The 26,848-nt window shown below is 39.2% G+C and overlaps 1 protein-coding gene across 1 annotated transcript; it reads left to right on the top strand.

The window, feature by feature from the left end:
• Window positions 1-1,154: 1,154 nt before the first annotated feature.
• Window positions 1,155-8,944, top strand: LOC114448636 (uncharacterized). Its single transcript, XM_028425759.1, has 11 exons — window positions 1,155-1,222; window positions 2,749-2,877; window positions 2,959-3,121; window positions 3,384-3,579; window positions 3,799-3,930; window positions 4,938-5,009; window positions 5,139-5,244; window positions 6,392-6,459; window positions 6,545-8,603; window positions 8,685-8,807; window positions 8,892-8,944. Exons 2-11 carry the CDS (start codon window positions 2,772-2,774, stop codon window positions 8,942-8,944), a joined length of 3,078 nt encoding a protein of 1,025 aa, XP_028281560.1. The 5' UTR covers window positions 1,155-1,222; window positions 2,749-2,771.
• The last annotated feature ends 17,904 nt before the right edge of the window (window positions 8,945-26,848 follow it).

Below are 26,848 nucleotides of genomic sequence, written 5' to 3' on the forward strand. Positions count from 1 at the left end.
ACCAGCAGAAATGTGTAAAAACAAGGACACAATTACTGACTGAATAACATGGCTGGATCAGAAGTTATTTCACATTTGTACTTCAGGCTCTGATCAGCTGTAAGTTTGCATTAAGCATTTGCTACTTTCACCTAATTGTTTAAATAGCCACCAGAATATGTGGCTAATGTTTGGCCACTAATCAGAAAAGAGTCACGTTTGCTCTGACCTCTGTGCCTCTGCAGGAAGCGTCTTCATATCATTCTAACCACTGGGAGCAGCTAATGCCCCGGGTGGGTAGGCTACTCACAGCGTCTGCAGGGACGATGATGGAAAATACATTCCACATGAAGGGTCAGTGAAAACATATCACTGTTGTCAAACATCTTCCATACATCCTCCCCAAAACTGCCCCTCAGGATTACTCTGCTAAAAAAACCATCTGTGGGCCAGTTTCAGAGAGGAGAAGCTAAAGAAAACATGCAGCAGAATACAGACAGATTTACCTGCTGTTAAATCAGCGCATCATACTTACTAAATATACACTAGATTAAAAAAATCTGCACTGTAGCTGTGTGTTACGTCATGCAGGTCAAAAAATAAAGTGAAGTTGTGATTGGAATGAGGTGGAGCAGATCACCATTACTGAGGGCCATCTCCAGAACAAAGGCCAGGATAATGATTCAATGAATGATTAAATATATTGCATTTAATATCAAGGGAATAAATATTTAAATCCATCTCCTAGAGGATTCCCTGACCTTTAGCACTAGTGTCTCTCTCTATCTGTGTGTGTGTGTGTGTGTGTGTGTTGGGTTTTATGGTTTGCACGTACATTTGACCTGATTTTTCACCTGGGATATCCGGACTTAACAGTTATACCCGGACTATGCCGAAGTCTGGATAATTCAGCATTTGTTAGTGTCTAAATAGCATGTACTCTCATTTTCTGTCCATTTAAACCCCCAACCTGATTTTTTGAGTATATTCCAGTGTATCAACGAGCGCCATCTGGATTTTGAAGGTGTACAGCAGCTTTATACACATTTCTGATACATTCGGTGTGAAAATAGCGTGAATTCTTCTGATTGGTTGATGTGAAAAATGGGCGGTATGGGGGCGTGGCGTCGGGCGGAAGTCGGAGCTCAGTTTACACATGCGCAGTTTAACAGTTGAATGCCTGGAGGGAGAGGCAGCATGGCGACGGTGGAGGATTAAAAACATGGTCAAGATACACAGACAGGTAAGCAGAAGTGTTTATATATATTAGCGTTTTACTTGTGCACGTGGTTTTTTTCTTGTTATTTGTATCACAGGACTTTAGCATGATGCAACTAGTTAGTGAGTTGTTTTTTCACGGAGTAAATATCAGCTAGGCAACTTAGACAACTGCTAGTAGAGCTTGCGGCAGGCTCCGTTTATACTGGAGGAGAGCAGACCGCAGCGGTCCTTTTATTTTCACGCAGTAAAGTCGGCTATAGTTAAGGTGTCGTGAGTGAGGCAACAGTTTGTGTGCTTTGGTTGCACATGGGAGCTCAGCTACCTTTAGGAGCGGCAGGCTAAACAGTTAGTTAAGTCCGCGAGGTCTCAGTGCTTAGTTCTCAGGGAGGACATTTAAGCTGGATCCATACTCCGCGAGAACAGAGAACTCCCTTCCTCCTGTCGACGTTACGCCCACAAAATGACGTCGTTTTTCTCTCTGACCGCCCGTTGTGCAGCACTCTCGGACACATGGCCCGGGCAGAACTTTTTCTCTCAAGGCTGTGCGTCAACCATGCTGCGATTGGTCGGAATTTATTGTGGGCGTGATGAATGTGGAGAAGCGCAAGGGCTTCAGGTGCAGAACACACAGACAGAAGGAGGAAGCACAACGACGATGGACAGTTTAGATGAGCAGTAGGCAAACACATCGCACAGAGGAGAGCGTCTGTCCAAAAGGTGGCGATAAAAACGAATCCTAGTATTGATCACAGCGTTACAGTGGCTCGACGCACATTAAACACCGGGAGACGGGATGTATTATTGCAGACAGTCATCCACACGTTCACAGAATTAAACTCACACAGACTAGAGGTCTGCTACAGTCAGCTACACTGATCTTCTTCCCCCAGCATTATCAGCTCATTAGGCCAGGTAACCACGACTGTGCTAGCAATTTACAATACAACTGCATCGTCAACCTTTTGTGTGTGACGTGTGCTGCGTGGGAGGGCCGTATGAGGAGTTCTGCACACACACGTCACTGGGAGTATGGTACCTCCGTGTCGAAACGAACTTTTGCGACATGCTTGGCAGAGAGGAGGACAGATACGCAATTTAAGCAAAAATAAAGTATTTCTGATTCTGATAAAGCAGCTGATTGACAATCCAGGTTTTCATTGCGCATGTTTATGTCCACCTGTGGCTACTGGAGTCAGGCACATATATTTTAAGTTTAGGTCTGGCTGAGATTTTTCAGTACTTGTTAGTTTCTTGTTGTTCATAAAAAAAAATAACAAAGACAAAATAGTGTAATGTCACATCACTGCAGTCAAAACATCTAACTTTCTAGCACTTGCTAATGTCATAATTTGTATGTATAAACTAATTTATAGTTCATACATTGTTTAGTAGTAGTTTAAATATATGAAAGCTGCAATCATGAGCACAACATCCTGCTTCTGTTTGGGTTTTTAGTAGATTACTCTTTTTTATTTATACTGCTATGGATTACTGTGTTACTCATGCTTTTCCTGCAATGAACACAATCCTGAGTATTTTTTTTTGCAGGCTTTTGACACATACCAGACAGTATGCAAAGACAGAGACGGCTCAATCCAAAGCAGGATGCACAGTTTTATGTTAGTGCTGGAAGGGACAAAGTAGGATTTGACATCAAATTCATCAATGCCTTCAAAGGTAAGTTGGATCCCCTGAATTTATTATGATTAAATACATCACCTTACTTTTTGTCATCTATTTGTTATGTGTATTAATTAGGTCGTGGCATCTTCACCACTGCTCCATTTGAGAAAGGAGACTTTCTATTGGAATATCGAGGTGAACTCATAAGCAAGCAAGAATGTGAAAGAAGAAAGAGACTTTACCGTGACAAGCTGAAGGTGTTCATGTTCGAGTTCCATTTTGATGGAAAACTCTGGTGGTGTGTATTATGTTTCGCTTTGTCTAATCAAAACTAAATGACACATTGCTTTTGGTTTAGTGAACACATAAATATTATTAAATGAAGGATCTAAGCCTCTGGAATGAAGGTATAAATGTACAGTACAGTGTCAGATAATGTGGTTAACTAAAAGACAGTTTTATGAACTTAAACAATACAAACAATCTTCAAGTATTAAAATGTTAATTTATATTATACCAACTAAGATCTGCCTAATTATAATTTTTTTGTGGTTTTGTAGTGTTGATGCAGCCAAAGACGATGGGTCATTTGGAAGACTAATAAATGACAACCACATAAACCCAAACGCCAAGATGAAGTGCTTGACCCTGCAAGGGAAGCCACACTTGTGTTTGTTTGCAACCCGAGACATAAGTCCAGGAGAAGAGCTCACCTATAATTATGGCAACTCAGACTGGCCAAGGAGATCCAAAGTGGTAAAACAATTTTGTGAAACTGATAGTGGTTATGGTCTAACTAAATATTCAAAACAGTTCAAAGAAACAATGTATATTGTCCTTGTAGCTTTAGTTTGAACGTGCTTGATTACAAAATTTATGTATGTTAGACATTAATTTATTAAAATACATACTGCATACAGTATAAGAAACTGACTATGTTGTCATTTGTCTGATGAATGTTGTTAAAATCTTCAGGAGTCTGCAGAAAGTTCGATGGAGGAGCAGCACGCTGTGTCATCATCCACATCAGAGCCTTCTACAAGTGCTTGCAAGGTGCCAACAAGACGGTGGCAAAAAAAGGCTAGAGCTACATCAAGCTATGATAAGGTAAGAAGAAGGAAAAATGCTGTGCCACCACAGGTAGATTGCAAAACTGAAGTGTTTAATTACATATAGGGAGGGGGCAGCAGTGGTTAACACTGTAACCCTCACAGCAAGCTCTTTGTTACTGATGCTACCACAAGCATGCATATTTTTAGGTTTGGAAATTCTCCTTCCACAACTATGGAATTTGAAGCATTAAACATTCTATACCTTATGGAATTATTACACGCGGCCCTTCCACTGTGACACACGTCGCACGCACACACAGACACAGGCTTAGAAGACGCGGTGCTGCTGACGGCAGAAACAGTACCGAACATAAAGTTGGAGTTCGTTTAAGGGTTTTCTTTTTGTTTTCAGCCGTAGCTTCCTAACAGGGAGGCTGTCATTGGTTGGTCGTGTTCACATTAGGGGCACTGAGAGTTGGCCGAGTGGGGAAAAAACCCATGCGTCTGCGCGAACATAAAACTGCAATTAATAGAATGTGCTCTATGGACGATAAAACGATCTGTCCGTTCTGGCGATCGCCGATAGTTCAAATCCTTCACAATCATTTATCGTCAAATCGCACAGCCCTATTTTTTAAGTACTCTCTCCTGAAGTGCTTTTCAAAGTGAAAGTTAGCATAGGATCTGAATGTGTATGTGAATTAAGCAGTAAAGCACTAATCCTCAAGGTGCGGTTGATGTGTCATCAGTTTGTTTTTTAGGAGTTCTTGGAGTAAAGTTGAATTTTATCTGGTTTAGTATAATGTGTTATAATGTGTATATTTCTTAGTTACATCTGTCTGATTAGAAGTCTATCGGTAGTAAAAATATGTACTACAAAAATTTTTACTCAAATTTCTTTAGAGCAAATCTATAAAGCTATAAAGGTTGGGAGAAAGTAAAGCACGTACTTCTTTACACTAAGCTTCTTCTTTTTTTTGGTATTAACAAAACCTAACATGAGAAAATCAACATCAATGCAGATGTAGTTTTTAACTTGTTTGCTCTTTTTTACTGTTTTAGGGAACCACTGAAAATAGCACAACACAGTTCATCAGTTCAAATGAAATGGATCCAGTTGTCTGCAATAAAAAGGTACAGTATATTGTATGCCATGTTAATATTATGTTACTTTTATATGGTTTCCTAGATATCAGTATGTGAATTTAAAATATCGTGTTCAATTGGCCATTATTAAATATTACCATACATTTTCACCAACAGTGTCAAAAGCATCAGCTTGTGTGCACAACTGTATCATCCTTGGACAAGTGCATCCAGTGTGTGGGACCTGGATCCTCCTCGAAGTGGCTTGGATATAAGTGCAAAGGTAAGCTTCAGTATTTAGCACAGTGGTGTAGTACAGGGCCGCAGGCGGACGTGCACTCCTTACATCTGCCTAGAAAATGGGGAAGGTGTCTAAAAAAACAGTCCAGAAATAAATCTTTCTAATGTTTGTGCTTACAAACTGATGCAACTGTTTAACCATTGTCAGATATGTTGTTTGTTGTGTCGCGTTCTGTCATTGCCTACTGACACATGCGTTGATCATTTTTTTGTCAATTTAATTATATCAAATAATTTTAAGTCTAAATGTGGTGTTGTATGTACCAGTAGTTCAACATTACAACAAATAACTCTATACAGCCATTAACATCTAAACGGCTGGCAACAAAAATGAGTACACCTTACTGCAAACATGTCCAAATTGTGCCTAAACTGTCAATATTTTGTGTGTCCACTATTATTAGTCACCATCAAGGCAGTGCAGAGCTACACAGGTCTCTACTGGAATCCTCTCCCACTCCTTCATGATGACATTATAGAGCTGGTGGATGTTGGACACCTTGCTCTCTCTACCTTCTGCTTAAGGATGTGCCACAGGTAGCACTTTTGGCACATTCTTAAGCAGACGTTGGAGGAGAGCAAGACCTGTGTAGCTCTGAATTTCAAGCCCAGAGTGGTTACAGCAGTGCATAATAATGGTGCTCAAACTAAATATTGACAGTTTGGGCACACTTTGCTGGAAGGTGTACTCACTTTTGTTGCCAGCTGTTTAGATGACAATAACTCTGTTATGAGCTGTACAATAACTCCTTTAAGTTGTATCAAAGTTTTATTTCTGTAGTGTTATCCAATGAAAAGATAGCACAGAATATGAAAAAAATGTGCGCGGTGTACTCATGTGAGATACATGTACTGTAACTGCTTTACAAAGAAACCATAATGATAAATTGTCCTTGGTACACAGCCTCAAACGGCATTCTGTTATTGCACTAAAAACATTTAGATATTTACAATGAATTAGGTGTACTACTACAACTTTGGCTGTGGTTTTCCCGAATATTGTCTTTTAATTCTTCTTATTCGCTCTATAAAATTAAACACAACATTTCTATTGTTTCTGTTTAAATCATTGCTATGACAAAACATTTTTATTTTACCCATGAAATTAAAACTTTTAAAATGTGTTACAGTTTGTTTGGGCGTCTGGCATAAAAAATGCCTTGAGGGAATTACAGATGACCTCCAGCACCATTCACAGGTGAGTCCCTACATAAGGTTTCTTGAATATCTCCCTCTATCTCTTGCTCTATCTAATTATTTATTTTGTTTTCTAATTCTTTCAGGAGCCACAGTCTTCTAAATGTGCTGTGGACAAACTGGTGTCAGATGAGGACAATTCAGAAGTGGGTAACCTATCAGATGATGATCACAGCCTGTCTGATGAGGAGTACATACCAGACTCGGAGTCACAAAATGATGATTCAGATACAAGCATACCCTTGATGTCTAGAGGTAGAGAGGTTACAGAAAAAACTGTTATGGTTGATGAAGGAACATCTTATGGATCAGATGCAGACATCCAAGTTTGGCCTAGCAAATCCAAGGCTCCACCACCTCTTGAAGACAATATAATTCCAAATGCTGCTAAAAAATCACATTCAGGTACATCCACCAAAAATGCATCAAAGAACAAGCCAAAGGATGAAGCACAGCTTCTCAATCACAACTCAAGACAATTGACTATGACCATAAAAAATTACTGTTACATTTGTGGTAAGCCACAAAGCAAAATATCTCGCCACCTGAGAGTACATACAACACACGCTGAAGTTGTACATGTATTTTCCCTACCTGAGCACTCAAAAGAGCGGAAAACACTATTAGAAAAAATGAGAAATAAGGGAAATTTTAGACATAACATTGCAGTTTTACAAGATGGAACGGGACCAGTGAAAGTTAAGAGAAAACCTAAAAGTAAAGCATTGGCAGGAAAGTTTATTTCCTGTATGCATTGTCAGGGGATGTACCTTCGGAAAGAATTTTGGAGACATGCCCGCAAATGCCCCTGCAAGCCAGAAAATAAAGATACTGAAAAGGAACCTGGAAGAACCAGAGTGCTGGGTTTGGCTGCTGCTCTACAGACTGCATCCAGTCACCAGATTCCAGGTGGTGTGTGGAAGCTCCTGACAGCCATGAATCAGGATGAGGTTGCTTCGGTTGTGCGAAATGACCTGTGTATCGTTCAGTTTGCCCAGTCCCTCTACAACAGACATGGACATGATGCTACAAAGGGTGAATACATGAGACAGAAGCTCAGGGAAGTGGGTCGCTTGTTGGTGTGTCTGCGCTCAGAATTCTCAATACAAAACCTGGAGGAGGCTGTGAAACCTGCTAACTTCCAGAGAGTTGTGCAAGCTGTGAAGAAAGTTGCAGGTTTTGATGAAGAAAAACAGCAGTACGGAACACCAAGCCTTGCCCTTAAATTGGGACATACACTCAACAAAATCTGTGACATTATCCATTGTAGGGCTCTCATGGCAGAAGACGAAGAACTGGCCAAGACCACTGACATATTCAAGAAGCTGTATACCTCCAAGTGGTCTGAGTTGGTCTCTCATGGTGCCTTGAACACACCGAGTGATGCAAAGTACAACAAGCCATCAACATTACCCTTCACTGAAGATGTTCAGATTCTTCATCAGTACCTTGAGAAATCTGCAGAAAGTGCCTTCTTCACCTTGAAGGAGATGGCTAGCCCTTACAATTATGCTCAACTTGCAAAAGTTACACTTGCACAAATCATTGTGTTCAATCGAAGAGGTGCTGGCGAGGTATCAAAAATGCTCCTCAAAAGTTTTAACGAAAGAGACAACAGCAAGCTCCATGAAGATGTTGCCATGGGTTTGTCAAAGATGGAACAGAGGCTCTGCAACTATTTCAGTCGAGTCGATATCATGGGCAAAAGAGATCGAAAGGTTGCGGTTCTTCTCACACCAAGTGTGGTGAATGCTCTTTCACTCCTGATCAGTAAAAGAAGTGAATGTGGTGTTTGTGCCACAAATGTCTTCCTGTTTGCAAGACCCAAATCAATGAGCTATTACAGAGGACAGGACTGTTTGCGTGTTCATGCCAGCCAGTGTGGAGCAAAGCACCCTGAGCACCTCAGATCAACACAACTCAGGAAACATGTCGCCACCCTCTCACAAGTCCTGAATTTAAAACACAATGAACTTGATCAGGTTGCAGATTTCCTGGGTCACGACATTCGTGTTCATCGAGATTTCTACAGATTACCAGTTCCCACAATGCAGCTGGCAAAGATTTCCAAACTACTTCTCTCAATGGAGAAAGGACATCTCTCCAGAATGCAGGGGAAATCATTGGATGAGATTGAACTTGAGGGTTTGTATACCTTGAGTGATTATTTAGTCTGAAGCATGTGTACACTGTCTTCATTTGACCTTTATTCGCACCATATCCCAGATGACATTGTGTTTAGTGATGATGAAGCCAAGGACAGTGAGAATGAGTCCGATGATGGTGGCACTAGTGAACCTGCTTCAGAGTCTACAGTCACAAAGCCGCTCCATGACACTGGGGGTTTTGGTAAGTTGCCTTACACTGTACTTGTGTTTCTGATGATAAAATGTATTTTACCATGACAAAAAACACTTTTCCATATGTGTTCAGCAGAAACTGTGTCAATGGTGACATCCATGGTAAATGAGACTCTCTGTATCTGAAAGTAAGGCAAGTTTAGTTACAGAGCATTGTTATATAAGGCGTAAAAAAAAAAATCATGGAGATGATGGAAAACACATTTAAAAAGTTCAAAAAAATTCAAATGAATAAAATGGAAAAGGAAAATTATAATATAGTGTTTTGCATTTTAGATGTTTAGATCAATACCTTTACATTACACCTATGCATTTAGCAGATGCCTTTGTCTAAAGGAACTTAACCCTCATGCATTGTTCGCAAACACTACCCTAATGTGTTGTTCGGGGACAAAAACGTCCCCTAACTTTAACGGTTTTAAAAATATATTAGATAAATATTTTTTTGAAATTTTTTTGCATAGACCTTTTAATTAACTTCAGTTCTAATCAACAGTAGTGAAAAAATCATTTTCCCCCAGGATTTTAACCCTTTAATCACCAATTTTATGAGGGGTGGTGCTGAAAATTGAAAAAAAAAACACAAAATGGCTCATTTTTAATAGAAAAGGTGAATGTGGACTGGATTCTTTTGAACCTTTATTACAGTCTTGGTCATGTCAAACATCAGTAAAAAAATTGACTTTATTGCATTATTAGTTTTTGCACAGCACTGGATTTTCTTTTTTTCTCCCTAATGTGTTGTTCGGGGACAAAAACGTCCCCTAACTTTAACGGTTTTAAAAATATATTAGATAAATATATTTTTGAATTTTTTTTGCATAGACCTTTTCATTAACTTCAGTTCTAATCAACAGTAGTGAAAAAATCATTTTCCCCCAGGATTTTAACCCTTTAATCACCAATTTTATAAGGGGTGGTGCTGAAGATTGAAAAAAAAACACACAAAATGGCTCATTTTTAATAGAAAAGGTGAATGTGGACTGGATTCTTTTGAACCTTTATTACAGTCTTGGTCATGTCAAACATCAGTAAAAAAATTGACTTGATTGCATTATTAGTTTTTGCACAGCACTGGATTTTCTTTTTTTCTCCCTAATGTGTTGTTCGGGGACAAAAACGTCCCCTAACTTTAACGGTTTTAAAAATATATTAGATAAATATTTTTTTGAAATTTTTTTGCATAGACCTTTTAATTAACTTCAGTTCTAATCAACAGTAGTGAAAAAATCATTTTCCCCCAGGATTTTAACCCTTTAATCACCAATTTTATAAGGGGTGGTGCTGAAAATTGAAAAAAAAACACACAAAATGGCTCATTTTTAATAGAAAAGGTGAATGTGGACTGGATTCTTTTGAACCTTTATTACAGTCTTGGTCATGTCAAACATCAGTAAAAAAATTGACTTTATTGCATTATTAGTTTTTGCACAGCACTGGATTTTCTTTTTTTCTCCCATTTTGTCCCATAGACTTACATTATAAACACACTTTTTTTGACTGCACAGCCATGGCACTAAATAATCATGCATTCTTGATTGTTGGTGGTTTACCCTGTTGGTAGGAGGTAAAATTTGTGATTTTTACAGTTAACAACTTAATTACCATATTAACCCTTTACCTGCAGGCCTGTGCTCATGTAGTGTAGTTTCTGGCTTGTATATGGAGTTATAGGGAGTATTTTAGCACATAATTGTGTGTCTACACACTGTGTGTGTATGTTAGAGAGGAAGAGAGCCATTTGCACACTGATCTTGTTGTCTGTGAGTACACACAACCACAGAGTCTTCATAGTAAACAAAAACAAAGAAAGTGTTGCTATGCACGTGTGGCCCTTTGATGTCTACAGGTGCAGACTAAACAAAACAAAAAGGCAAGTGGTCTTACATGTGACCTTGTGGTCATTTGATGGTGAGAAGAGCAGAAAGCAACATGAAGAGAGGATTCACTTGTGCACAATCTCTGGAAATGATTGTGCAGCCTGGCTCTATGAAGGGCCAGGCTGTGAAGCTGTGAAGGCTAGTAGATCCGTCACTTGTTCACAAGCGAATCCTTCATTCGTTCACAAGTGAATCCTTCACTCATGCACAGGTGAATCCTCTCTTCATGCTGCTTGCTGCTCTTGTCACCATTAAATGACCAGGAGGATGCATGCAAGTCCACTAGTGTTTTTGTTTTGTTTAGTCTGAACCTCTCAGCATCAAAGGGCCCGGCACTTACTTTTAGGGCTGCAACAAATTTACTTTACTTTACTTTACTAAACTACTTTTAATACTAATTTTAGTAGGGGACTAAACTGTAGATTAGATTTGGTTAGTCAATGATTATTTATTATGTTATCAAGTTATCTATCTATGGTGTCTATTTAGTAACATGCACATGTACGTATGGTCGTGTGGAGCGCAACACACCATGGAAAAGGGGCACTTAGACCTCACTTAGACTAATTCAGTGATCTCAACTGAGACACTAACCTAAAAGTAAAGTCACTCTACTGGAGGACGTGTTTTCCGAAAGCTAAAAAAAAAAAAAAAAACAGCTATTTTACCCATCCACAACTTCAGACGCCAGAACTCCTGGATGTTTTCATTTTACATGCTTATGCATTGCCGTTGTACGTCTGAATTAGGTACACTTCACTTACTTAGTAACTTTATTTTCCTGACTTTCCTTCCCTGACAGTGTGCAAATGGCTCTCTTCCTCTCTAACATACACACACAGTGTGTAGACACACAATTATGTGCTAAAATACTCCCTATAACTCCATATACTTAAGCCAGAAACTACAGTACATGAGCACAGGCCTGCAGGTAAAGGGTTAATATGGTAATTAAGTTGTTAACTGTAAAAATCACAAATGTTACCTCCTACCAACAGGGTAAACCACCAACAATCAAGAATGCATGATTATTTAGTGCCATGGCTGTGCAGTCAAAAAAAGTGTGTTTATAATGTAAGTCTATGGGACAAAATGGGAGAAAAAAAGAAAATCCAGTGCTGTGCAAAAACTAATAATGCAATAAAGTCAATTTTTTTACTGATGTTTGACATGACCAAGACTATAATAAAGGTTAAAAAGAATCCAGTCCACATTCACCTTTTCTATTAAAAATGAGCCATTTTGTGTGTTTTTTTTTCAATTTTCAGCACCACCCCTTATAAAATTGGTGATTAAAGGGTTAAAATCCTGGGGGAAAATGATTTTTTCACTACTGTTGATTAGAACTGAAGTTAATTAAAAGGTCTATGCAAAAAAATTTCAAAAAAATATTTATCTAATATATTTTTAAAACCGTTAAAGTTAGGGGACGTTTTTGTCCCCGAACAACACATTAGGGGGTAAAATTTGCCCACAGTGTACCGTTGACCTATGAAAAATTTTAAAATCATATTAACAAAATTTATGTAAAATTAAGCTTATTGAGGAAAAATGATTCAATTTGTCCACATATTGACAAAGTTATGGCCAAAATAAACAGAAAAATTTCTCTCAGAGGACAAAAATGTCCCGAACAACGCATGAGGGTTAAAAGAAGGTTTAACATTCAAATGAAAAAAAAACACAATCAAAAACCTTATAAGAGTGCAACACTGGTGCTTTGAATTTGATGTAAGCAGCTAAGGTTGGCCAGTGTAGCTCATTGAACAGACGTGTGATGCTCTATTTGGCTGGTTGAAAACCAGACGTGCTGCTGCACACTGGATAGTCTGTAGCAGAAACACTGGCTGGAACACCTATTAGGAGGGCATTGCAGTAGGCAAGAGAGGCGAGAGATAACCAGGGTGTGGATCAGGAGCTGGGTTGCATGTTGAGTTAGGTGCGGCAAGACCGGGCTACAGAGGCCCCAGGTATTGTCTTCACATAAGAAGGGCTGACACTTCAGTGTCTATTATGACACAATAGTAGCTGCACTATTGACTGCACTCAGCAGTGCTAGTAGTTGGCACCTTCTGATGGGTTTCGGGTATGTTTGAAATCAGGTGGTTTAACCCACAAGCAGATTTTCCTCCTGGCAGTTTCAGCTGGAGTCTGTGGTGGAGGTGACAGAGGAGAAGTGTGCCACACTGCTGTCCTGCAGGAGCACATGACTGAGACTACCGAGGAGCAGCACAGAACGCCACAGGAGGTCCTTCCTGCCAGTGGCCATCAGACTGTATAACTCCTCCCCTTTCTGTAGGGAGAGGCGCTAGATGATCATGTTATGCATCACTGTCATTCCCTCTGGCACAAGAATTTCATTCGGGATTAATGAAGTCTTTTCTCCTAGTACTCCCCTAGCAAAGAGGCACAGAGCTACATAAGCAGACACTCACCTAGGTCCTTTGTGTGTAGGTCCTCCTTATCTATCAGTTCTTTCAAATTCATTCTGATGCCTGACATCAATCTCATACATACACCAACTGTACCTCTCAAGAAAGAGTGCAGGTGTACTGAGAACCGCTGCTGCTAAAGGCAAAGGAGGGTCAAAGAAAATATTGATTGATGCATGACTAAAAAGTTGACTTTTTAAAAAAAAAAAAACAAAAAAACATCAACAACTGCACTCTACTACATAAAGAGTATTTTCATTATTTTTCAGCTGCAGCTTATGTGAAACTTCATCAATCTAAGTGGTGAAATTACGATGAATTGGTAAAAAATAATTTAATCCTAGAAATAAGGAATCTGTGGCAATAGGTAAATGTATTAACACACTTGTTTGTGTCTGTGTCTTCTGTTTTTCTACAAGATGCTTGTCCAGATAATGAAGTAAGAAGAGCGCCAAAGAAACCATGGTCTAAGGCCGAGGTCAACGCAGTAATGCGACATTTTAAAGATCACATATCTAAAGGACAACTGGCAACCAAAACTGAATGCACTCACTGCAAGATGGCTGAAGGGTCTGTTTTAGCACAAAGAACAGTGCAAAATATAAGGGACTTTGTTAGAAACCGAGGAGTAACTGCAAAAAGACAGTCACAGAAAAAAAATATGTAAATCCACAGATTTGCACATAGAAGTTTCAAAAAGCAATCAGTTACCAATATTGGAGAGTAACTACGTTATAACAGGAGATTTAATATGGGTTGAAAAAAAGTTTTTGTATGCATGTTTTTTACATTTGATTAATGTAAATGCATTTATAATCACAAAATTTGATTTAAATGCCTATAGACCTTTGAGGGTCTGTGCAAAGACAGAGGGTAGAATGTAGAGTACACGGTTGTGTTCTTTTTAGTTATTTTTTTATTGAAACCCCCCACATTCGTCTTCTAGACTGTTTCTGTTAAAATATATTAGCAAGAAGGCTAATGTAAGTGCATTCATTTTTATGCAGCTCTATGGTTTTATTATGGATGTATTTTTGTTTATATGTGTATTATTTTCAGTGTTGGATACAGTATATGGAGAGTATATCCACTACACTGTAAGAGTACATTGTTGAAAATTAAATGACCTGTCCTTTTAATCCTGTGTTGTCAGGTGTGTGTATTATTAATTTATGTCAATTTAAAAGTGACGTCATAGTCCAGATAATGTATTTTCTTGTCCTTATAAACCACATATTTGTCAAGAAAGTTAAAAGGACCATGGGAAAGGGTAGTCCATCTAAACCACCTTTGGGCCTGTTTTGCGAAATTGTCCATGTAAACCGCGTGTGTGTGAGTGCGCGTGGGTAATAGCAGGGTTGCAGTGTGAATCCCTTGCTTGTGTCTCTTTCTGTTATTGTCTTTAACTTCCTGTCAGTTAAAGCTGAGTAGGGAGTCGCATGCGCCGCGTGAAGTAAGATGTTATTTTAGGATCAGGGACAAAAACACCTCGAGGAGTTCCAGGGAGCAGAAATCCATCATGTGTGACAGCTCTATTGTGGAAAGTACTTGAGTTTTAAAACAGACAGAGGCTGGCTGAGGTTTACAGGCCCACACGTGAGGGAAGAGGAAAAAACATCTGTACAAAGAGAGTGACTGATGTGAGTGTGGGTGAACACATTGCATAAAAATCATGACAGGCCTCATGAGCACAATGTAATTGGATCTGTGATAAAAAATCAAACGTTCCCAGAGCAATGCTTTAATTACAGTCATCATTCTCTGGAGTTCATTGGGCATACAGGCTCCGTTTTCTTCATACAAGCTGTTTCCTTGCATTTCAAAGAAGTGACATACTGAACTGTAATCACCTGACATGTTTCTCTCTTCACAGGCCCTGTGCTTTGCCAGGAAACAGCTTCAGAGATGTCAGCCACAGAGCAGTGACTGACAGGAGCTGCAAACTTTCCCACAAATGGTCTTTAATTGCGTACTTTTTTCCTATAAATGACCCTCATTGTGAGCAGCCGTGCCACATCGCATCAGGGGAGATGAGGCTTTACGTTGGCTGTTCCGTTTAAAGTCTTGGCTAATTTATTAGTAATTATGTTCCAGCACATCTCAGCAGATATGAACTATACTGTTAACTTCTAAAAGTGAAGACAGCATCTGGAGAATATCACAAATATTTCCTGGAACAGATCTCAGCTCACTCTCTTTGATATGTATAGGAAACAAAGGAACAAAATACAGGTAAACATCAAAGTTGCTGTGTTTTCCTGAGCAGCCTCATTCATGGTTTGCATTATTTTAACAGATAAATGAATCATTTCAGCTGCTGTCTGTGTGTGTTTGTCTTTAAATTAGTCAAGAAATAGCACAATAAGCAGCAGAATTTAACAGCAGTTTTGTAGATATCTTGTTTAAACTTTTTACTTTTTATTTTTATTTTAGATACTTTAATAAGAGGGAAATTGTTTAAGGCTGTGTCATATAATGACCAGCAAGGCACGCCACACCAGTGAGTACACTGGAGGCAGTGCAGGTAAAGTGCCTTGCCCAAGGACACACAACTATGACTTAGGGAGGAGTTGGGATTAAACCACCAACCTTCCGGTTATTGGACAGCCCTGCTATACCACTGAGCCACTGCTGCCAGCCACCAGTTCAATTGTGCTTATTCTCATAGCTTTTCAGAGATGAAGAAATCGAGTGTTTCGTGAAGTTCCAGTAGTGTGTTTATCCGTAGCGCTCGGTCAGAACTTTTGCCATCATCTCTGTTCTTGAGATCCCAGAGGAGCCACATCATGCTTCAGCAGCACGGGTCCTGCAGGCCAAGCGACTGCTACAAGATGACCGATGGCTCATTAAGTCCTAATATATGTACCCGTAATATAAGAGGACAGATACAAATGCTGATTTCCTCCACGGTTTGGCTCAGACTTCCATAACCGCTAATAACTTGTCAGCCTGTCTGCCAGAAAAGTGCCACTGCTGCACCTTTCGCCAGTGAAACCATTTCTCCTCGACCCTGCAAGGTGCCCTTCTATCAAACCAGCCGCACGTCTTCCACGCCCTTGTCTGTCTGGAGGAGCTGCTTTTCACAACAGCATCGGAATTTAAATAAAAAGAAAGATGTGTTAAAAATCCAACACATGAAACACTTGATGTTTTGACAGTTAATTAATCTGAAAACATCAAATCAATGTCTGACACTGTAGCCTGCAGTCAGTCTCAACTCTGATGCCATCCAGCAGTAATTTTCTGAATTTGTTACAAAAACATTTGGAAACTTCTATTTTCAAGTAACTATTCCCAAACGTCTGGTCCGAACTGGGACTATATGAGAACTTATCCTGTTGTGTTGTTCATGTGAGACTGTGTTTATCTCTCTCTTTTCCTGCACAGACTCCTCACTAACAGCAGAATACTGAAATCATTAATACTGCAAACTTTGGATGGACTGAATCATCTAATGAACTGATTGGATCAGCTTTCCAAAGCACATTCATCATTTTGGTTGATGAATGTATTTTCCGACGTCCACGCAGCCTTGGGTTTCTGCTTCTCTTATAACCGTCTTCAAACTTGCAGCTGAGTTTCACTTGAGGTAATCAATCACAGAGACCACGTGTCCTGTTTCATTATTGTCAATGTCGTGTTTTTACAGTCTGCTAATGCAGAAACTTACAATTAAAGTTATGAAATTAAAATCTATGATGCTGCTCTATCAGATCTGACTTGATATTGGAAATGCACATTACCTTTAGAGGAGATGTAGAAGCTGTAGGTGTGAGAGTAACAAGGGGGCTGCAGTGTTTTTGGAGCTTGGACTGAACAGGGGATTTAAGGGTTGGGATGGCTGCATTCATTTTTGCTATTTCTTCTCTTGTGACTTTTAACTTTATGGAACTGTGCTTGAGTGCATTTTTAAGAGTGTGTGCACAGGACAAATATGCTGTAAAACCTCTCAGCTGAGAACACACATTCTCTGATGTAGAAATTACACTCAGAGATGTTGGCGATCGGTGCGTCTCCCAGACGCCTCTCCACTGTTAAATCATTATTCTTATCTCCTCTCTCGCACTTCTGCCCGTATAAACAGTAGCACATTTAAGGGGGAATGGGTCCACAGAGACTCTGCCGTGTTTGTTCATGGGTTCATTAATGATAAACAGTTTTTGCTAGATTACCCCATTAGTGCTGTTTATGTACACGTCATGTGTGTCAAGGGTCAAGGTTGAGCTAAGACACAGGAGTGTTTACAGTTCAGTTTGAGGGAGTGAATGTAAACAGTGGAAAGTGTGTGTTTGTGTGTGTGTGTTTCTTATCACTGCAACATGTTTCTCTATATGAGGACTGGAGAAGTGCCTTAATTTAGAATGCAAAGCCATATTTGGCATGAATGAGACATGAATTTCAAAGAGAACCATCACATGCTCTGAGTTTCACAGGGACCATTCAAAGACTTCTGTTATTTTAGGGACCGCAAAAAAACAAAAATGAGGATTCTGTTGTAAGACAGGGCGACGCATCACTAAACCTACTTTATCTGTTATAGTCCCACCTCTCATGTATCCACGAACACACTGGTGTGTTATTTCCAAACTCATATGATGGCTATGCCAGAAACAGCCTGTCACCATTATGTAACATAATGTCCTCATTATAAAATGCCAGATACAACGTTATCCAGGCAGGGTTTGGGATGGCGAGGGTTAATGCAGCATGGCAAGCTTAACTCATGAGTCTATGATGATCTTGTTAACAGCAGATGTCTGACTTTCTCCTGATCGCTTGTGTCATGTGTCTGACAGTGAATAGTCATTGGAGTGAGAGCTCTTACCGTCAGTTACATTTTAGGACATGTAATCAGTTTCGAATACTTCTAAGTTTCCCAGCACTGTTGGTAACAATCTGCTGTGGCTCTTTCTATTTAAACACATGGCTGCAGCTCTGCAGCTCTGTGTGTCAGTGCATGGTGAAATTAATGATGAGTGAGACATACACAGTCTATCATTATTCATAACACCAGTTGCAGGTTATATCATAATTTCTTTATGCACTGAAGCATGAATGTGCTACATAACACAATGAGGTAGAATTCTCATTACCATGATTGTCCAGATATTGTTTGGCAAACTACAGCATACTGTATATGTATATACTATATATATATGCAACATATAACACTTTCTGGGTGGTTGCCAAGCAACTGGTAAAAAATGTACTTGAACAATTTATTTATTTATTACAAATGAGACATAACCATTAATTGGTGAGGTTGGTTGTGCTAAGCTAAGATAATCAGCTCCCGTCATGCTAGTGTTTTTTTTGTTTCTTGATGAATCCTATGTTATTCTAATGATTAATTGTCACGTGTATGTTGGGGATTTTTCTTACCTCTTCTTGTGGATTATGAACAAAAAATACAAACTTCTTTGGATTCAGGTGGATTTAAAAATGCCAAGAGTAAATCCTAGTAAGTAAGAAAGGTAAATGTCAGTAGGACCAGTAAGAACTAAAGCACCTGTTTGAAGTGGAATGCATTTTAATGTATGAAGAGGAGAGGAGATGGTTTTCAAGTGCTTCTTAAAGATGCACGGGGATGTGTGTGTGCCTCTCAGAGTTTAACCTCACTTACATGGCTCTGATCAGGTTATTTTTCTATCAGTAAGTGATCAAATCAAAGGAGCCGCAGCACCCTTTTTTTGTCTGTTAATGTGCAGAACCCAGAATAAGAATATTGGTGTCGGCATGCATGTGGTTTCCCATAGATGGCCTGAATATGAACGTACACCTGCGCAGAATACTAACATGCTAAAGCCTCAGTCTTAGGATGATGAGAAAGGATGAATAATTGATGTACATACAGTAGATATGCAGTCCCAAAGATGAGTCAATGTTCATCACTATAGTGTTTTTACTGTGGATACTGCACATGTGGGAGACAGATATACCGTTACATTGGCTACGTATAGCAGTGAGGCTACACAGTAAGTAAAGTGCTTTTATAAAATGAACAGCAATCTGTAGAAAATTGGAGCTGCCAATGAGCCAGACCAACACATATTAATTAAGGTGATAAACAGTGTGCATAGATTAGTTTTATTACTCCCTCCCACCTCCTCATTTGCTTTTCTCCTCACTCTCTGCTTTCTCTCTCCTCGCTTTTTCAGTCTCTACCTTCTTTATCTCGTTAACTTCACCAGTGAGGTTAGAGAAGGGGGCTGAAGCTGTTCTTGTTTGCACCTCCTCATTAGAGGACAAAAGTTAACCTGAGCCTTACATCCACCTCCTCATCACTGTGTTCATTCTTTCTCTCTCTATGATTCAGTTTTTATTGACAATGGCAAAATATATGTGTCTCAGTTTAGTCTGCCTAATCATGACCTGACCTGTTGGAATGCATCAGATTTAAAAGCAAATATAAGAAGAAGCATGAATCTCAGCAGGGTTTTTCTCTCTGTGTCAGCAGACCTCTGATCCTGAGTCTTAGTCTTGATTTAACCTATGAGAACGTCCTTCGACACACTCACACATACCTTTCACTCTGTTTTTCTTTGAAAATATCTTGCTGTGCAGGAGATGGAAAATCCAGGAACAGGACCCCACACCCTCTGTGGATTTATCTCGTCTGGTCAGCGAACGAAAATAGAGGACTGTAAACTTGTGGCACCAAAGGGAGGGTGCACACGCTGCTGTTTGTTTGTTGGATCAGATTTTTTGTTAAAAAAAAAATCCTGTTATCAGAAGACTTGAATCTTGGCTTCTTATGCCATTGAATTTCTTGTTCCTTGTTCTTCAAAGGTGTAATTGTTTGTTATCCCACCTTCTTGTCTTAAATTATAGACTGTAGATAAAGATGGCTGACGTGGTACCACCTCTGCCCAGCTTTTCTACACAAGTATATATGCAATGTTGGAAAAATATGCCATATTGGAGGTTGTGAGGTGAAGCTGCATCGTCCACTCAAACACTGGATCACCTCCATGCCAAAAAAAAACCCCTGCTGCATGTTTTCCCGTAGCTTGGAGGTTGCTTTGGCTGCTTACTGTGACATTGCTTCTTCCTTTTTTTTAAGCTGGCAATAGCTAATTAAATATGATGTTTAGCAACTTAACGCAGAACAGTGGGAAAGCAACTATAATCATCCTTTGGAAAACATATTTGTGGAGAGTATGTTTAATTTTTAGTTGGGACCATATCTCCTCCATTAATGTGGAGAAAGATGGCTACACTGCATCCAGCCACCAGGGAGCAATTAAGCTGTTTGGTTTTGTATACAGATATATATTGATGTGTCCTTAAAAACAAAATAACTTCTGATGGTCTGTACAGCTTATGCAGCCCACATACAAAGCATGGCATTCACATTTGGACTCTAAAATGTTGCCCTTAAGTAGTAAATGTCTTGAAAAGTGTGTGTGGGCGTGTTGCTTTTAACTTATCCCAGCAGCAACTAAAAGCAGTGTCTCAAAATTATAATAAACAGCAAGAGAAAAAAAAGGTAACTGCAAAAAGGAAGCTTAAATGTAGCAATCTAACACAACTTTTTTTTTTAATTTGACAGTTTTTTGTGTTAGAGGACCTTACAATATTTTCAAGTTTGTGTGACTCACAGTCACAATGGTTCTTCAAGGACACTGAATTTTTTTTTCTTTTAAAGTTTACAAGCTCTTACAAATCTTAAACAGAATTCCACTTGACAAGATATCAATTTGTGTAGCCCTCCATCTGCACTGCTTTTGTGACAACTGCATGTGGAATTTTTTCACAACAGGATTTAAAATTGCGCATCATTATGGATGCGCCTGCTCTGAGTGACAGGCCCATATCAACTCACAGTGCCGCCTGCCTCAGCTCCGCTTGCACTCCAACTCTTTGCTCGTATTTGGAGTTTAGGTGCACTGTGGCGCTGCCAACGCTGCGATGGGGAGGAGCCTCCCACAGAGATTCAAAACAGCTCTATAGAAATCGGTGGGTGACATCACTGATGTTCTGTCCATGGCCATATGCTGCCTAAACTAATAATGCACAAAAAAATAATACTTTCATTCAGAAGCTCCAGGGCAGCCAGTAGTGCACACATATTAAATACTTTGTCTTGCAGCTTTTTTTCACCCTATTATAGTTGACATTTCTGTCCTGCCAGCACTTTCAACTGCACCTGCACTTAATTGTAATAGATTTAAATTCTCAGTAAATATTTTACAAAACTTAAGTAAATGAAGTGTTGAAGGAATACATGAATTAAAATGTTTTTTATCCAAATTACATCTTCTCTTAAAGGTAGGACCAGAATGTGAAATAAGACTGGCTGGCTGTTAATTAGAAAAGGTAAGGTTACAGAGGACATTATGAAAAAGAAACTGGAGGCTTAAAGAAAATGTACTGCAGCAAAAAATAAAAAAATAAACATCAGAAAAGGACCGGAAGTCCTCCTTCAGTCATGGTGAAGAAAAAAAAGATTCTCATTGGGTGCAGAAAGGGTTAAATTCCGTTGGACTCTTGGGTTTCCACCAATGTTAAAAGCAAATCAACACCCTTGTGGTGGACCAAAGCCAAGGGTGACATGATGACATTCACTGACTTTCACAAACGATCCATATCCTAACTCTCTCTCAATGTCTATGATTTTCCTTCTCATCAGTCCCACAGGTATTTCTTTCAGTAATAGAAAACAGCTGTGAGAATGGGGAAGTTGGTGAACCGTGTAAAATGCAGTATAAGTTTAAGACAGAATGATAAAGCAAAAGCCTTCAGCTCTAAATCAAAAACAAGTTTAGGAGTTTTTAATCAAACAAGCCCTGCATTGTATAAAACTTATACATACTCTTATACATTTCATTCTACAAATGTGTTTTTTTCTTTTCTATTCATCTGTCCGCTTTTGAACAGGCTTCTGAATAAGCACCCTGGTCACCTCTCGTAAAAACTTTTACAAATTTAAAATAACATGTATTTACATATCAATGGCCTGCAGTCACATTAACACACAAGAGAAAACCCAGACAGCAATAGACTGCTGAGGACCTGTGCAGGCTTTTGGCTGACGTGGACTATCCCAATTTAATTAGCAGAAGACGAGGTAAGCTGAGAGGGTTAATATGATGTGTAGGTGGATTCAGAAAAAACCTTAGGATGACGTTGATGGTCATGCAACCCCAAAAGCCAAACGTCCACTCGGGAGTGCCAGGTTTGAGTACCCCTGACACTACAAGCTGTTTTGTTTTTACCCATGGTTAACCTAACTGCAGTTGGACTGTGCATTAAAAAAACTACTGGTTAAGGTAAGGCCTTACGGGGTAATGTGTTAAAGATCAGAATTCATAACATTAATACATTTTACAGATTAAACCCCTCCTGTTGTGTGGTCTACCATCAGAACTGCACCCCATAAACATGTGGAGGTTCCAAGACTGAAATATTAACTTCATGTTGTGTTTTCCTGGTGAGGACGAGCTGGTTTTCTTTGGTAGACAGCCACATATGCATTCTTCTGTTTTATAAGTCACAGGGTTAGCACTAGTAACCAAAACCAGTTTATATTTGCTATGTTTATGAAAGAATCAAGAGTAGGGGTTCTTCATGGCATGGACTTAATCTGCTGCCTGAGAACAGCTCAGAGGGAACTCATTCAAACTGTTTAAATATAACCAGAACTCCTGAGGGCCCTGTATCTGTTATTATTCTGAGTGTGGATATAATGACCAAGCTGCCAAACTGGTGCGATCTCTTTTTACATTGTTGGAAGTGTTCTTTTTGTTGTCAGAATGTCTTGTTCGAAGCAGCTCAAGAAGACGATTGTCCTGTACTTTGTGATTTCCACCAGAATCTCCACGTGACACGTGACAGAACAAGTTTCACCTGCTGTTTTCTGCTCCTGCTAAATAATAATAACAATAATATTATAATAATAATTTTGACTTATTCCACATTGCTTATGTTTCTGAGTAGCACTGATAGAAACATGATTTAATTCAGGCAGCTTCTCAACAGTTCTTTAACAAGAAGAGTGTATAATTGCGCCCACATAGCAACTGCAAGATTTAAATGACCAGATGTTGAGGAGGCAGTGAAGATGTTTTTAAGCTTCTTTATTCTTCCTCTTGATGTAAAGAAATGCATAAAAAAATCATCATGTGTCCAAATGGGACCATTGATGCTACAAATTTTAGTTCAGACAGTCACGTCAAGCTACACACACACACACCAGTCAGTCTCCACATCATCTATTAACGCGTCCTGCCAATTTGGCAAGCTGCAAAGTTTTCCACCTTTCCTGCTGTTCTGCTGATGCTGTTTGTTGCTCTGCACCACCGTCGCCTCTGCATCTACCTGCAGGCTCTGAGGAATGAATTTTCTCATCACTCCCCAGTATCTCTGTGTGCAAATGTTTTTCGGTAGGGAGGGATGAGGTCAGTGTCCTGTCTGTAAACACGTCAGATGTGATTTCTTGCTGATATCGGGAGCTTCAGTTTTTCTGGTATTATTTAATAATTGACCATGATTAATCAATCATTGGATTCTGATATTTTATAGACAAACTAAAAGTCCTGAAAATGTTCCTGTTTCCAAACATCTGTTCATTGTTTAATTGTGGCAGCTTTAGAACATATGATTATTATTCAGACAATAATTTCATGTTTGTTGGCTTCCTGTTAACAGGCTGGACAAGGAACCAGCAGACACGTATCTTCTTCGGGGCCACAATAAGAAATAAAACTGCACAAATAATAATGAAAATAATTTGAAAAAAGTTTGATTCATGTATTGAACACCCATAATGTGATGTGTCCTTATTAGCCAGTATCTAGGATTCATTTTCCCTGTGTCTTTTTCCGTTTAATCATCTCTCTGTTTATGTCTCCACAGTCAAAGGCTCGGTGTCTGCTTGAAGAGATTGAGGCCATCGTGGGAATACAGCAGCAACTTGATTAAAAATGGACCAAGAAAAATAAGAGTGGAGGGGAGGAGTCAGCTGATTGGTGGAGGTGAAAAAGGGAAATACTCTTTATAAAGATAAAAGAAGAAGAAAAACAATGGAAGTGATCTCTCAGACAAATAATCAAATATTGATTTACCATGATGTTAAAATGACCATTTAAAGTCTTATTTTGAAGGTTTTCCTCTTGTTTTGTTTTGTCTGCGTCATCAGGTTTAATGCTGCAGGCTATTGATAACCCACTGAATAATTAATGTGCATAAATAATAGAAAAAATGTCCAAGCTTGAGAAACCGGAAATCTATGTGTGTGTGTGTGTGCTCATGTACTCACCCACATTTACACACATCTACACCTCTTCACAGCAGCTGAAGCCACATATTGTTTTCAGGGATAGGTCCCGAGATGATTTGAAAGCTTTTCAGAAAAGGAGAGAAAGACGGCAAAAGAAAGAATGAGGGGCGTCAGAAAGCGATACGAGTGAAGCAGTCGTTTTTAATATAAATTATAAAAACATAACCGCTCCCTTAAGACATTTTTGATCATACAATTAATTCTACTTAGCTGCTTCTGGCTTGTTTATTTAGATGGTAATTTTGTTGTTGTTTAACTTCCTAATGGCTGTAATTATGATAATGGACCAATATAAGTGATTTAAGTGAATCTGCATGCTGATAGTGTATATCTATATGTGTGTGTGCTTGTGGGCTTTGCCTTTATATGCATCCAAGTGTGATAATTTTCCTAAAGCTTGGTCGACTCCACAGCAGAGTGCACAGAGAGCTTTGTATCTCAGAGGACATGCAGAACTGCAGCCGTACATGTGTGTTATTTGTGTGCACGTTTCTCCTCAAGAGAGTGACTCAGATGACCTGGATTAAAAAAAAAGATAATTTAATGATATCAGTGAGCAGAACACAATGAAATGAAATTTAACAAATTAGATCTTAACAGCAATTCTGTTCATTATCTATGGCAATAAAAGAGAAGGGTCATTTCAACACAATGATTTATTGTGTTTCTGCCTTACACTGTCCTCCCACTGTCCTTACACAATAATCCATTCATAGTGGGCTTTTTTAAAAATGACTGAATATTAAGATTTTCTTTGGGAAGCAAGGAAAAAATAAACACTGAATTTAATGACTGACTAATAACACCATGACTGCTTTTAATCATGTGGAGTCTTAAACTATTTTCTCAGAATCAAATGGATGCTTCAAGCAATCACTCTAAATAGTCTTTATATTACTATTATAAAGACTATTTATATATATTTTATATATATATATATATATATATATATATATATATATATATATGGTAAAACTCATCAATGACAAAAAAGAAAGACAAAATCCAATCCTGTCTGGAGAAACGTGGCTTACAAAACTCAATTACAATCTTTCCAGGTCTTTGTTGCTATGGTTACACTGTGTAAGAAGACAAAAGTGACACAAAACCTAGACCCAATCAGGAACAGGACGAGTTCAACTATCAGAGCATGCACGGGAGATCACCCTCTGCCCTCACCGTCATCCACCATGTTCTGCCTCTACTTAGAACAACAAGAGTGTCGTAGCGGGTGCAACTCCTATTGTGGGTAAGTTTTCTGTCTTCTGTCCTAAATGGACATGTGATGCGTGACAGCTTTCCGAAGAAGTTTCAGTCACTGTTCAAGTCGGAGTAAACAGGCTCTACAAGCAGCTACGGTTATTTTAGCATTCCTTGTGGCTAACGTCTACGGCTGCTTCTGATTTGGTCATCACATAAACTGTCATCTTGCTCTGAGAGGTAAGTGGTAAACGAGGTTAACGTCGTATGTTAGAAGCAGACGTCGCCTGGCTATAAGCTAACGGCTAAAAACAATGTAGCTACGTGTTACGCTTACTACTTGGGAGTTTTCACATGAGAGTGCAGCTTGTCGCCAGCTAACTTAATCCAGAAGTGCTTTGCTTTAGCTTTGTAGTTTATCCGGCAGCAGCGGTTGTGTGTGTGTGTATGTGTGCAGCTGTGTGGCCAGTGTGTGCAATGTGCAGTTCTGATGTAAAACAACACAGCAGTGCAGAGATTTGAAGTGAAGCAGTCGACATATTCGCCATATATTTTCTGACCCATGCTCTCTGTCTGCTGGTGGTAGTGTGCTCACCTGTGTGTGTGTGTGAGTGTGAGTGTGAGAGACAGTAGGGAAGAATAGTAAACATGCAGAAATCACCTGTTCCCTAAATTACTTCTGTTGTGATCTGGCACTGTATATTTATATTTTTTTATGTTCAATAGGAAATACAGCATTGGCATTGCAGGGTGCATGCAGGGTGAAATGTATTTATCATCACCAGGTACTTGTTGCAACATTTTAGGCACCTGTGGGGTAGTTATTGATACCCACGTCCATACACAGACCCATGTACATTTAATACATGGAGTACGATACTAAATCACACTTATTTATCCATGGTATACATTTCTTACAGCCCTTCAAGTCTGTGTGAGAGTAATTACAACTAACAAATACTTTTTTTGTCCTACTCCTTTTTTCAAGGTGAGTGACGAGTTCTTGAGGATCACCACAAAGCCACTGCAGCTGAAGTTCCTGGCCCAGCTGGACCACTTCTCAGAGAAGCTTCTACAAATTTTCCAGAACAGAGGAGGAGTGAAGGGAGAGAAGATAAAGAAGATCCTGGCAATAAAAGGTGCAGTTAGTGAAAATGCAATCATCATCCCTTTGCTGTAGTGGGGAGGTCATTTCAAGATTGTATTGTACATAGTTGGCCATTTAAGTGCAATACCT

Source organism: Parambassis ranga, chromosome 1 (assembly GCF_900634625.1).
Source record: "Parambassis ranga chromosome 1, fParRan2.1, whole genome shotgun sequence".
NCBI lineage: Eukaryota > Metazoa > Chordata > Actinopteri > Ambassidae > Parambassis > Parambassis ranga.

Bases quoted from the DNA above. Each gene is read 5' to 3' on its own strand.
- LOC114448636 (XM_028425759.1), top strand. From the start codon at position 2,772: ATGCAAAGACAGAGACGGCTCAATCCAAAGCAGGATGCACAGTTTTAT. The intron at 2,878-2,958 runs GTAAGTTGGATC...TGTATTAATTAG, and splicing joins ATTCATCAATGCCTTCAAAG to GTCGTGGCATCTTCACCACT. The intron at 6,460-6,544 runs GTGAGTCCCTAC...TAATTCTTTCAG, and splicing joins ACCTCCAGCACCATTCACAG to GAGCCACAGTCTTCTAAATG.